Source organism: Hirundo rustica, chromosome 3 (assembly GCF_015227805.2).
Source record: "Hirundo rustica isolate bHirRus1 chromosome 3, bHirRus1.pri.v3, whole genome shotgun sequence".
Classification (NCBI taxonomy): Eukaryota; Metazoa; Chordata; class Aves; order Passeriformes; family Hirundinidae; genus Hirundo; species Hirundo rustica.
Genome location: NC_053452.1, coordinates 36,371,632 through 36,386,150, shown reverse-complemented (window position 1 = coordinate 36,386,150; position 14,519 = coordinate 36,371,632). Strand labels below are relative to the sequence as shown.

The 14,519-nt window shown below is 39.3% G+C and overlaps 1 protein-coding gene across 2 annotated transcripts in view; it reads right to left on the bottom strand.

The window, feature by feature from the left end:
- CRIM1 (cysteine rich transmembrane BMP regulator 1) overlaps nt 1-14,519 on the bottom strand; it is a 173,460-nt gene that overhangs the window by 149,368 nt on the left and 9,573 nt on the right. The window contains exon 2 of one of the 2 annotated variants that reach the window (XM_040058377.2): nt 9,688-9,861. In XM_040058377.2, coding sequence (XP_039914311.1) covers nt 9,688-9,861 — 174 coding nt within the window. Of the gene's footprint in view, nt 1-9,687; nt 9,862-14,519 lie in introns of those variants that run through there. The other variant, XM_040058379.1, reaches the window with a different exon arrangement.

Sequence of the window (14,519 nt, the reverse complement as noted above, 5' to 3'; positions counted from 1 at the left end):
CAGTTTTGAAAAAGACTAAGCAAGCACATGCCTAGAAAACAAGAATCTTGCTTAAGTTAGAACTTTTCATTGCCGCCTAAAGTTATTCTAAAACAGCACACTTTACATGTTGAAAATGGCAACATTCTCCTCTTCTCCTCATTTTCTACCATACCTCAGACTCATTCTTTAGGTGTTATATATATGTGTTTTGTAAGAGATTCAGACCTATCAGTGAACCAGTCAGATCACATTTCTTTGTAAGGACCCTGCTACCCAGGTACAGCCCTTGAGCCAGGAGCTGAGTCCCATCCACCTTCAGTTACCTACCTACATGCTCTCCCAAATATCCACTGTCCTGGAATACTCAGTTTCTTGCTTAACACACCTAAGATCACACATCAACAGCATTAGCATGCTGATCCATTAAGCATTTTAACTCTCCAACACAAGGAGGAGATGTCAGGGGAAAAAAAAAAAAAAAAAAAAAAAAAAAAAAAAAAAAAAAAAAAAAGGGTATTTCTCTTTTCATTCTCCCCTCCTCCTCCCCTCCACGCACACACACACACAGAGAGCACTTTGATCTTGCTTGGCTCACTTGGAGTTTCCAGTTTCTAGTAAAGCTGGGATGAGGAGTCCTGCCTTACTCTGCCCTTCTTACTCATGACTTGGCAGCTGCCAGCATCTTGTTCAAGGACAGATCCAGTTCAAGGAGACTGACAGTATTTAACTCCCAACAGCTCTTCAGCTCTAGCAGGTGAATTCCAGGCTCAAGGTGTTTGTCCTTCTACCCAGGGTATGCCTACGTTGCAGGACATTCAAAGCCTCAGCAAAAGGTATCCAAGAAATTACTGGAGGTTAGTGGAAGCTAAGAGCAGTGGCATGCACCATGGCAAGGACTGGATGCCCAGAGTGATGTCACAGACTGAAGAATACACCTTAACTCTCCAACTGATACGGCACTATGAAGTGCAAGACTTCTGAAAAGCAACAGCATCAAGACTGCTATTTGAGTTTTCTGTCACAAGTGATCTACCCAGGTAAAGAATACCCACACTGCCCACAAACTATAGCAGCATAGTAATTAAAAAAAATTAACGGACTTTACATCTTGTTTTCTATCCGTCATTGTCGTATAGTGTATCAGTCACAGGTTTATTAAACCATTTTAGATGTTTGAAGTGGTTTTCTCCAGAAGCAGCCAGATTAGCTTTTAAAAAATATATTATTTTTACTCAAGCTGTAAAACCTTGATACTAGTACTCGATCCTGACTTCTAAACATGAGAAACAGTTTAGGAACTTGTGTTCAAAACTCCCATAAAGCAATAAATACAAATTACAGAAAGACCTAAAGTAGAAAGATGAAACATGTTGCTTTTGGTATTAATCTGTTTCATATTTACATCTACAAGAAGTCTGACATGACAACTTTAAAGAAAGACCTCAGACATACCCACATAAGCGTGCCAAAAGGGCTGGAAGCCCCAGTTCACATGATGAGAATGTCAAGCATTTCCTCTGCTGCTGTGTATGACTGCACCTCCTAACCAGGGGTCAAAAGCAGATTTGAGTTTCCAGTTTGGGGCCTGGGGGTCTTTTTATACTTGTTCTAAATCAAAAGAGTGTTTTCTTTGTCCTTCTAAAGTTATATGCTAGTGCCAAAAATGTTCAACATTTAACATTATTAGTGCAGTCATTTATAGAAGCTGCAATTTTGACATATACATCTGACAAGTCATTTAAATTCTAGCATCTTAAATTATGTAGATTGGTTTGTCACTATGACAACAATTTTTACATGTCTAAAACATACAAAAGTACCATTTTTTCCTGTTCCTTACTGAAGCCAAAAGTTATTGAAAGCTTTACCTCTTCTGGACAGAAGGGCAAAATTTAGATAATATCTGATAGCTTACATAACAAACTATATAGGTTACTTGTTGAATGAAGAAGGAAGTTTTCATGAACTTGAACAGCTATAATTTAAAAAATTTGAACACAGAGCACTTGAAGGAATCTAGAACAATAGGGAAGGCAACGTTTGCAGGAATTCAGGAATGGGTAGAGCTCTCTCTTATCATCGTTAAGGCTAAGAAAGCCTTTGAATGGCTTTCTCAAAAGAAAACCCAACCAATCTCAAGATCAGGCTTCACATTTAAAATCAAAGTTTCTCTAAAAGCCAAATGGTTCAAAGGCTCTTGCTTTGAATCAGGTCTCCATACATACATCTTAGACACAAACACTTTGCTGGTAATGCTACTTTCTATTAGAAAGAAAAATTAGTCTGATGATGTGGAAGTGGTATATAGTGTTTGTTTTATTTAGAAAACAACACCACAACAACTTCAAGGCCAAAATTTGGAGACAAAGTGCTAAAATAGTTTGTCCCATGCTATACAATTGTTCAGAATCGCAAAATATTGGTATATCATTCATTTAAAGAGACAACTGTGAAGTTACTGGAGGTGATCCAACAACAACAACAAAAGGTTGATTTTACAATAAACTGTTTCTTATTATTTCTAGAGACATAGCCACTGTACTAAAATTGTCATATTGACCAGTATGTCACTGATACCAGTATCACTGCCTACATTCATTCAACACTCAGTTATCTCTGTCAGCATCGATGCCACATATATCCAAACAAGACTTGCCCTGTCAAAACAAGACCTGTGACCCAGGGACAGGAATATAGCTTCCTGCCACTATACAACATCAACCTAATGTTTACACACCATTCAATCTGAGATCTTTGCTCAGGTCTCTTCTGTCACTTGTAGCTAACTTTTGATCCTTAAAATCAACACTACACTTGGAAGCGTTCTCCTGAAAGTCACCTGCTCCATTCTCACTCTCTTCCTCAACTTGAACAGAAGTAAGGTCAAGCATTCATTTAAACCTGTAGCTTGCCACTACAGTTAAAGTGGACATACTTCAAGCATTGCCTACTTGCCAACATGGAAAAGAGCTTTTGAGAGGCACAGAATTTATCAAGTGTAAGATCTGACCAGCTGTAAGATACCTGCCCTGTTTTTTCCTAGTCTCATAGAAGCTCCAGGTACAATCAGTTATCTTGTATTCAGTTTCAGGTGAATGCAGATAAGCATTTGAAAGAACAAGGCAAGAAGAATGCTCCTTTGTCTCTAGGAACAACCCTGCTTTGACCATCACATCTGACTGCTAGCTTTGTAGGAGGCATTTGTCACGCAGTCCTATCCCAGGGCCTACAGTAAAGGTTACACTTCTGTCCACAGCAATCTCAAAACCTGCCAAGTTTGAAGGAAACTGAAGTGTCACAAATTGGAGACCCAGCACGCTCTCCACACGCACTACACGCCCAAGGATATAGATGTAGAAAAGCAGGCATGGCATCTGTACAGCAGCTCACATGAGCAAGTGCAGCACAGCAGGGCAATAAGCTCAGTTACTACACTGCCAAAAGACCACATGTTTGCATAAAATGGCAAGGAAAAATAGAAAAGATACAGCACTACTTCCAACTGTAAACAATTTTTGCGATAGTAACACTCAAGGGTTTTTTAACAGGTGCTCAGTTTTGTGTTCTGTATTCAATCATCCTTCTTAACAGTTCCTGCAATGCAGCTTTTTCCCTGTTAATACAAACTGCATTATTCATAATCTAATTAAGCCTAAAATTAGGTATCCAGCCACATCAATACAGAAATATGAAAGTCTGTTCTCCCTTTTGATATCTTTCTGAAACTTCTGTAAGGTTTTCCTCTGGTTAGCTTGAAATCTCATGGCACAGATTTTGTCTGTGTGATATCTTGCCTTAAAAACAGGACATGCTAAAATAGCCAATATATTGGCTAAAAAGATCATACCTCCTTGATCAGGGAACAGTTCTCTGAGCAACTAGAGTCAGGAAGAAGTGACAAGTCCTGCAAGTGTAACACTGCACCATCAGGCTGTGAAAGCAACTCCACTGCCAGATGTGGCACTGTCACAGAACCTCCTCATCAAGTCAATAATAGAGTTTTCTTCCTTTTTTTTGTTTTGGAAAATTGCTTTGTATATTTAAGTTCATATAAGTAATCTGCATTATCTCCATATCAAATGTGGTTTTTCCCTTCTGTCTCTATGCATTCAGAAAAAAAGCCCAAAAGCTACACTTCTGGTTTTCTCTGTGTTCATGCTTGCCTTCAAGTGCACTTACTTGGCTCTCACAAGCATGTTTAAGGGTAAAATCTGGATCTCTGCCACAACTGCATTCCTCATTGCAAATACATGCCAACCTTCAAAGTTCAGTTATTTGAGTAAAAACATACATTAATTGTTGTGCAAGGGGAGTGGAAAGTATATCAGATTAAGCACATCTGAAAGTATTTCAGTCTTTGCTTGATAAACCAGCATAAAGCTGGATCTACTCTCTTCTAGTTTTTCACTACAGCCATTAAGACCACACAAGTGAAGTTTTACACAAAATCAAACTCAACAACAACCCAACAAGCATTCAGAATAAAATTACCTTCTCATATTTGTTATTCCAGGACTGGTCTAACAGGTATCGCAACATTTGTCAGCATAAAGTTATTCAGTTACATGTAAAAAATAATGGAATGCGAGGAGCGTTTTGCAATAAGCCAGCTTAATAGATACCAGCAACTTAAAAGGCCTTTTCCTTTCACCTCTGAAGGACAGCAGTGAATAGCTGGGAAAGGTGCAAGCCAGGTAACCAGGGAGCAATTCTTAAAACAACAGTTTCAATGATTTAGTATTAGCAGCACATTTTACATGTGGACAGAGATACAAGTGCAAGAAGTTCATTTACCCAAAGCATTAACCACATCTTTAATCAAAAAAGGCACAGATTTTATCCTTCACATTTGTTCTGAATAAAGACTGACTTTTAAGTTTGATATGGAAAATGTTTATGGTTTGGATAGAGAAGAACTGATGAAGTTGACTGGTTTCTCCTCTTAGAGCTCAAGTGTACACTGAAGCTATGCGGCAAAAGCACCATCATTGCTATGACTAATGGCACTTACCCTCACTCTGGAAAACATGTTTGTCTGTGTCCCATCACAACCTGGTATTATCAAAGCAAACTCTTGGAAAGAATCTGCAGAGTGAAGCTTTTATTAAATCAGCTTAAGAGAGCGCAGCCCACCTAGTGAGAGACTGCATGCACTGACCCTCAACTTTCCCTTCACTTCCCAGAGGGAAGAGGAGATAGCTATTCTAGCAGGGAACTTTTAATAATAAATGAGCTATCATTTAAAGACCTGACAATGCCTCTGAAGCAGCAGCTCATAAGAGCACAGATCCAGGCCTGCTCTAGTAGAGGTGGAGCAGCAGGCTCAAGAACATACTTAGGTTCCTGTTCTTTAAAGCTCTGTAGGGCTATCTCAACTGGTGCCAGTCAGGCATAGAGGGAGAAAAAGCAGAAGACTCCAGAACTGGAGAAATTAAAATTAGATTTTCAGCTAACTGAACAGGCACTACATTACAAGTTTTCCATGCCATTTCATATCACTGCCCTACAAATTTATCTTGATGAAAATTACTGATGAAAATAAAAACAAGTTACTTCCCCTCTTAATTCCTCATCCCCAATGCTCAGCATCTCACATCAAATCTGAAGAATCGACTCTTTTGTGCTGGCTGCAGCTATTTCTTTGCAAATTGTGACTGCAAGAATGCACAGATGCAGTTTACTAAGACACCTGTCTGTTAGCTGTGGCTCAGCAGACAGAAGGCAGCTTTGTCACTTTCCACCCCCTGGCCATATTTTTCACAGTCCACTCCAGCAGTCCAAGTTCAACCAAGCTGTCATCATTAGCAGGCTCCTGAATAGAAACAAGCTTCCCAAGCTCAAGAACACAGGATTTCCTGAACCATATCAGAACAGGCACTCATCAAGACAATAACCAAAAGCATTTTGAACAACAATAACAAAAATGAAACCAAATCCAAACACCCCAAACACAGGAATCTATTATTGTTAGTATTATTATTACTACTAGGTATGCAATAGCTTTTCCAGACAATTTCTTTCTGGGCCCAAATGTGTGCATTTCCTCATAGTAGGATGGTTCATGACCTCTGTCCAAACCTTCTCTACGAAAAGTCACTGATGGTCCATGTAGAGAAACAGGCACTTCAAGCCTTGTGAGGGAGCTGGGAGGCCTCGAAGCACAAATGTGCTTTATGCTATACACTCTATTGAAGTAACAACTCTTTAAACATTTCCAGCATGTCTACATGAAAATTAGACAGAATTTGGCTACCAAGTTCTATGACCAAACCAATCCTTTCGAATGTATTTAATCCTACTGTTTTCCAGGAAAACAAGGGCAAGGAACGGAGGCAGCAACTGCCCTGAGTACCCGCATTCCTGAGATTGCACTTTAGCCTCGCCACACTTTCTTCCCAGCAGACATCAGGGCCCCTAAAGAGGTTACACACAACTGAGTAGGGATTAATTTCTTCTCTTTGCAGGCTTTCCCAGCACAGGGTAGATAGAGCAGGTCTCAGGGAGACAAAATAAAGAACGTGGCTTCAGGGCCTGTCAATGACATATAAACAACATGACATTAGAGCTCAGGTGACCTGATTTGGGGAAGGAGGGATAGAGGAAGTTGTTCTAAGTGAATGGGATAACAACAGCATTAAATAGGTAGGCAAAGAAAGCGACAGAGACAGGTAAAGTTGGAATGAAATATGAGGAGCCCAGAAAGGCAGGCAGAACCCAAGCCAATAGGAAAAGATCTTACATGAAGTTAACAAGAGAAAACTTTGGGTTAGCAGAGTAAGAATGCTAGAATTGACATCAAGCCCAGAAGGGAAGACCACGCACAGGCTGAAAAGCTTAAGTATAAGGCAAACCAGATAAAGAAGGAAGATGATTCTTGAAAGGGAAGGTGCTAGCAGAAAAAGGCACAAGAAAATGAAGTACATTCAAAAGCCTCAATCCCTTCGCACATTTCTATATGGAAAACAGGATTCCAGATTTCAGCTCACTGTTTGTTACTTGTCAGGTTGTATCTACGCAACAGATTCCTTATCTGCAAGCTTTCAGCAAGCTGTGCAGTTTTCTTCAGAAACTCTGATTATGGTGCATCCATCATTCAGGTATTCAACTTACGTCTTTTTAATCACACTGTGTATTTAATTATCCATGTAAAGTGTGGTAAGGAGAGAGAAGTTAGACTACCCTCCCTTGGTCCCATTTTCCATGGCAACAGATCCTATTAGAGTATTTAAAGGTTGAAATTACTAGTTTCAAATCTTCCTGCTATTATCTTCAGCAGACAAGTCAAAAGAGTGAAGTATACATCAGTACTTCGGATTTCAGGAAAATCTTAATTTGACATACTTAACAGATCTTATGAATCATCCCTTTTTACATGACACTACACTTTAAGATTGAGCTTGCCCAAAATAAACCGAAATGTTTCTCTATTTTAACATGCTCATAGAGCCCTCTGGTTTGTGTACTACCTAAGCCATGTTTCAGGTGGACTTTCCAAGTGGTTGAATTCTATTTTCAGACTATTAAAAACTGAAAAGCTGAAATATTCAAGCAGCAAATACTGGCTCGAACACACCAAAGTGTCTATTCTATTCTACCTAAGAGACCTGGCTTGCTTAGCAAACAGGGACGTGGCAAGCACCGGTGGAAAAAAGTTATCCTTCTTTTCCATTAGCAGAGGTACAGGATGAAGCATTACTTTGGTTTTAATTACCAAAACAAGAACTAACACATTTAAAGAAACAACCTCCATTAACAGTTAGCATTCAATTACCAATCCTTGCCGGAGAAAGGGAATATGCATTTACTGTGCAACATCCAGTAGGCAAATTTAACAGACCATATCTGTAAAATGCAAAAATCAAAATTACATTATTACTTCTGCCTGTCTATTAGGAAATACAAAGGGATTTACCTTCCAACATCCCTCAGTGGTACAGTTTCATAGTCTGAGGATGCAAATGCAAATTCATATTCTTACGAGTAAAAGCTGGACTGTTATAACACTCAAGTCATAACTGCCAGACTTCTGTTATTTAAAGGTACCGCTGTTGCTTCAACACTTGCATCAGCCAGCCTTTCCAACTGTGAAAAATTAAAAGTCAACAGGCCCTAAACACTTCTACTGGTGCCCCACAGTCTGAGGCTTTGGAAGAACATCCCCCGCTCCCCACTCCACAAAGAAATAAAACCAAGGGGAAAAAAAAAAGAAAATTACACCTCTGAAAAAATAACTAGACCACAGCACTTATACCAGACAGTTTACATGTAGAATATTGTTACCTCATGACTAATTATAAAATGCTGGTGCTTTAAAATGAAAATTTAGCTGGAAAAAAAAAGAGATCGCTGAAAGCAAGTGACTCACAATCAACCTGCTTCAGCTATGTCATTCCACAAGCTAAGTCCATTTCTCCCAAGGCTGCAAAGTACAAAAAGACAACCCACAGCAGATTTTCACAGCGAGTGAAACACATGACGAACTGCCATGCCAGTGGAGTCCTGCTGAAATACTACAGACCTAGTCACACGTTCACAAGTCAAAAGAGAAGTGGTAAGACTGAAGAACCCATATGTGCTATTGCCCAGTACCACATCAACTACAGACCAAAGGTTCTGCCTCTGCTCTTCTTAGAGTTACAAAAGGAAAAAAACCCACAAAAATCCCAGACCAAACACTTGTGAGCTTGTACACCTTTAGTGAGCAACATCATGAGCAGGTTTCTTCAGTTTTGCAGAACATCTCCTTCACTTAAGTCTGCAGCTCAAAAGCAATTTCTTAACACAAAAAAGTACAACAGATGACATCACATCACACTTCCTTAAGTCAAAGATTCCCCTAACTTAAAAGATGGTCAGTAGCCTCATAAATAAATCAACTTTTTCAATGCTTTAAACGCTGGCTTAAAGGAGTCTAATTAAGCAGGTCCACACCACTAATCAACTTCTGCGTGTTCCTGAACACTTTGGAGAATAAACAATGTAAATAAATACAGCATCATAGAAACTGTCCAAGATCACTCCTTTAACTGCTGTTCAGAACAATTCAGAAATACACCATGCAAATTTAATTCCAGCTGGATATATTTGAGCCAACTCATTTCCAGTTTAGCTATAAGCAACAAAAAAGAAAAAAAAAAAAGGCAAGACAAATATGGATGTATGCATAAGCATAAACATATGGGGCCCAATACAGATCTAATCAAAGGAACATAGGAACTGTAAAATACAAGCAGTAAGGTAAGGTGACATTACGTAAACTTAAAGAAAATAGCAATTCATGCATGCATAAAATAAAAAAGTATAATCAGTAACAACTCCTTTTTCTATGTCTTTACTCTTGAATCCACTGTGTTTATTCATGATTCAGTCACATCAACATATTTCAAGAGTATTCCACACTGCTCTGCAGCTGAAGATAAGCAAAGGTAGCCACCACAAACTACAAACAGAATGTTTAGCCTTAAAAATCTGCAAACATCATAGCACACAAAGCATGTTTCTTGCCATCTTAAACTTAAGCATTTGGAATTCCAAGCTTGAGAGGTACTATCTTCCTCTAAAACATCCACCTGTTTTCTGACACATAGAAGACCAGAGGTATCTGAAACTACACAAGTCATCCTTCAACATACACACTGTATCTAGTTTTTCATCAACTGCACAGAAAAAATTACTAACTCTGAATTACTGAAGATAAGTGCTTACCTTCAATCCTTTTTAAGGCCGACAGACAAGTATCCCGGCTTGGAAACTCAAATGGATTATTACAGGTCCGAATGGTGTCACATTTGCACTTCCCGTTGATTATGTTACAACCTGTTATAAGGTTTTCATTGCATGGTTCAAATCCAAGAAGCTGATCATCATCCCAGTTTTCATCTAAAATAAACAAACAAACTTCCTCACTATTGGATTCCAGCTGCAGTATGTAAATTTCAGCTGCTTTGGAGTTGGGTGCAATTCACTTGAAGTTCAACACAGTGCTAAACAGAAGATAACATTAAAAAACCAACAGATTAATCTAAACTGTGGGATTTGCCAAATATCGTATCTTTCAGCTGTTCTACTGCCCATTTTGCTAAAACAACTGGCATTGTTTACTTCCATCTGTATGAAAAACTATGTCATCTCAGGAAAACACATAGCTGTAGTACAAAGGAGTGCAATTCCAACAGAAATAACTTTTGCAGATAGCTGAAGTTATATTTATAATGGAAGTGAGAACATTGTACAGAATCTGCAGCTGTTACAGAAGTCAAAATTGAGTCAGAAAGAGAGCATCTTAAAAGATGATTAAAAAATGCTTCACAGAGAATTCACTCCACGGAGATAACTTTTTATTACAGAAAAGACGCCAGACCTCCGATTCCATTATATGACCAAAAAATGAGCTTTCCAGAAGCCCTGAATTTTCATTCATGTTCTTGGAGAATTGGTCAAGCACATTGCACTCCTTGCTGTCAAGGGTCTAGGGATTGTGGGGTCAGGATGAGTCTCTCTGCTTAAAGAACTCTGTTCTTTTTGAATCAGTCCTGTCAAACGTGTGTAACTGGCGCTCCCACTCTACAACTGTCCATCTTCTTTTGTGTGGTCACACGCAACAAGATTAACTTTTTTTTTTCCTCCAGAAAGAAATACAAATCCAGTCAATCCAGAATTGGATTGATTACCAGTCCTACAATATCTCAGTTGCCTTAGATCAAGTGCACATACAGCAACATCCCACCAACTCAGAAGATTAATCAAGGTAGAAAAATAGAACAGTCTGGATTTGAAGACCTTCAAGACCATCCAGTTCCAACCCCCCTGCCATGGATAGGGACACATTCCACTGGACCAAGTTGCTCAAAGTTGCATCCAGCCTGGCCTTGAACAATTCCACGGCATCCACAACTTCTCTGGGCAACCTGTTCCGGTGCCTCATCACCCTCACAGTAAAGAATTTCTTCCTAAAATCAAATCTAAGCCTATTCTCTTTCAGTTTTAAACCACTCCTTGTCATATCACATGCTTTTTTAAGCAAGATTGAAGAAGCTAAACTGGGCATTAGATACTATTCGTGACAGAACACCAGATGTTTTATAGACAGACAAGTTTGGAAAATTCAGTGCTACAAAACAGTTGCACAGAGTCCACTAACTTCTACTAATGACAAAAGGAAAAAATAGGCATTTTAAATCTTTATATCCTTACATTCAACAGCAGCACTCACACTGCACATTCAAAGTAGTTCACTCCAATTTTATTTATCATCAACAGCAAGTTTCCAATATAGATCTTGCCAAAAAACACTTCAAAAAAGTTAAAATATCTTCCAGTTACGAAGGGTGGTTTTCTTCTTGTGGCTGGGGTTATCAGAAGCTGTCCTCCAATATGAGAGGCCACAGCAAATACAAAACTGTCATTCAGTAGCCTGATGCTCAACAGAAGCCTAAAAACTATTAGCAAATAACAGTATATACTGTTAATAATATTAATAAAAATAATAATAACAGTATATGCTGAGGTTGGCAAGTAAATTCTTTCCACTCATAGAAATATGAAGAATATCTGCTAACCCGAAGTTTTTCCTGTTTTTTGGGGAAAAAAAAAAAATCTAGAAAGAGCTGTTTACCAATTCAGTACTGTACATGACCTACAGGAAGTGTCACAGCAGATTCTCAAAGGTATATTTCTCCCTTTACAACAAACTCCTTATCTTCTATTATGAGCTGGCAAAGTACTCTGCTGATAAAAAAGCACTGATAAACAACAAAGTCCATTTTAGATGTGAAGACTGTAACCTCCATGGGAACCTCATGGCTCTTCTCCATAAAAATAACAAAGGAAGAGTAGTTACTAATCCCAGGAAGTAATTTTTTTTTCTTAACTTAACCTATCATGCAATATAGCAACTGTATCAATGAAAGTCAAAGGAAGCGCAGAAGTTCCTGAAGAGAAACTATTAAAATTCTTTCAAAGGAAGATGCCTCTCCAGTAATGCTTGGGATACTCTCATTGTGATGAGGCTGTACACACTGAGGGAAAAAAAAAAAAAAAAAAACAACCCTGAGAATTAGGAGAACAATAATACATCCTGTTTTTGAGAAGCCGGAATGCAGCCCGGACAATTTGTATTTTAGAAGTCACAGCAGCAATCCATGTAACGACAAGAACAAAAGCTACACCTATGGTCCAGGACTCGCTGTTTGAAACTCTAACAGCAAGGACCACAGCTTCATCCAGATCAGCCTAACAGCCTTGAAGTGTTTGTGTTGCTCCCTGTTTCTGACACAGCATTCCTCCTGTACTCCTGGGGGCAGGACAGGGGTCTGGAGGCAGCGCATGCATCCTCAGCCCTGCGCAGCGCAGACTGGAAGGACATACAGATGGCGATGCTCTGCTGCTTTTCTAGCAAACCATTTTAGAGCACTTGTGCTCCTTGTGGCATTTCAGCATTAGACCTTCTCAAGGCTGACAGATCAGCAGGATCTCGTCACACAAGAGCTGCCCACCCCACAAGGTGGGACGCGATTGGCACGCAAAGCAGAATCGTCCCCACACCTCCATGCACAGCGTGGCACTACACACACCGATTTCCAGGACAGGTTAGTGGTTGGTACCACATCTGCCAGCTCTCATAAGTTTCCAGAAAAGGAGGTAGACAGGAAGCAGAGAGCCCAACAGTCAGTGTACCTAAAGTCTTCACTGCCACACACCTCAAAAATTAGCTCAGTAGCCATTAAAGTCTTAATGAGAAGAGAAATCCCTCAGCAGTACTTGTTCAGACTACACCTCTAACATGCTGAATCTTCAAACAAGGTGTTTCTTTTTCATTACTCCGTGTGAATAGAAAAAAGTTACATTCAGACAGGAAGAATGCAAATCCAGTTCTAGCCTGCACATCATCTACTAGCCTGCTATTCACACGAGCTTATTTAGAAACAAGATTTCCATCAATGAAGTAGCAAACATGTAGCAAGAGCTTATTTTAGTTCAGTAAATCAGTGCCAACTCTATCATGATTTTTCATGCAGACTAAAGACTGACTCCTTTTCCTAGATGATGCAGTCCTTTCATGAACAGACTTTCAAGGTCCTGTTTGATGAATAATTGTTTACCACTTAGAATAAACTCTCAGAAGTCACGTCAATGCAGGCAGAACAAAATTCTTTGGAATGGAAGGTACAACCACATGAAAGTATTCACATGAGCTGAAGGGATGAATCCAGCATATCACTTAAATTCCAAGCCTTGGAATACTTGGATGCAAAGGCATTTAGTGCTCTCCTTGACGCAGATAAACAGTGCTACAGCACAGCATGCTCACACCTTTAGTGGTCAGCAACATTGCAACTAACAACAGATATCCTGTACAAAACATATAATCTATCCTCCATTACTCACAAAGATCATCATGTCCTGGGGACTATTCAAAAAATAAACTACACACTAGTGGTCTGGGACCTGGGACAGTTCATGAACTATTCCAGACTGCATACAAGCATGCTCCGCTTGTCCTCTATGGCATCCTTTTCAGAAGACTGTTCTTTTATGCCTATCTCTTAAATCTGGATGATGTGAACAAAGAAATTGAAATGTAATAATTTGTGAAAGCTTTACTTCTTTGCAAACAGGGCCAACAACCCCCAAATACAGGAATCTGTGCCTCAAACCTTGGTATGCACATACTATCCCCTAGCTATTTCTAGAACACATAAAAATACAAAAATCAAGTATGTACTTAACACTCAAGAGTTTTTAGAAGCAATGCAGCTGGAAAGAAGTCCAAGTAAACTACTAGTTTTCATCCAAACTGATCTTTGTTTAGCTCTGATTTTTACCACCTCATTGTGCTGGCATGATCAGGCAAGGGCAAAAAATCAAAGGGCTACACTTTTTAGCCATCCTGAGTTGTCACTGGAGTCTTGTTATATGGTCACTTTAGTAACCTTTTGCACACAAGCCTCACAGCAGTTGAAATACCCCCAGCAGGCTCATAACTATAGTTTCGAAGTGATTCTTCTTTCAAATAATTTCTATCTACATGCAGTTCCCCACTCTTTCCAACTCATTCAGGCAAGTTCCAGATAATAAAGTTTCAGATGATAAAGCAGTTCTGCATTTACTCAGATCAAAGTTAATCTTGGACATACCTTTTTAATTCTTCTAACTGTGCTTTCATACCAAAAGGAAGCCACAGGAAGGGAGACTACACATTAATTCCAAACTTTTTTCCTTTTCTCTTCTATCATTCATATAATCACTTGCTTTCTGCAAAGCAAATGTTTCAGCTTGCTAAAAATTCACATACTGCTCTGGGTTGCTGAATTCCCAAGTCCTGTCATAGCACGCATCTAAAGCAGGGCAGAGGATTAAGGTATTAACAAGTTGAACAAGAGGTCCTTAAACAGGTCTAGTCTGGGAAATAGTCTGAGAAATATGTCCCTGGTAAGCAGCATTCCATCCCTTCTTCCATACTAAATCCTACATACCAGCACCATGCAAGGCATGATGGTCACGATTGAAGCATTCATCTTCTTTGCCTGGAGAGCTGC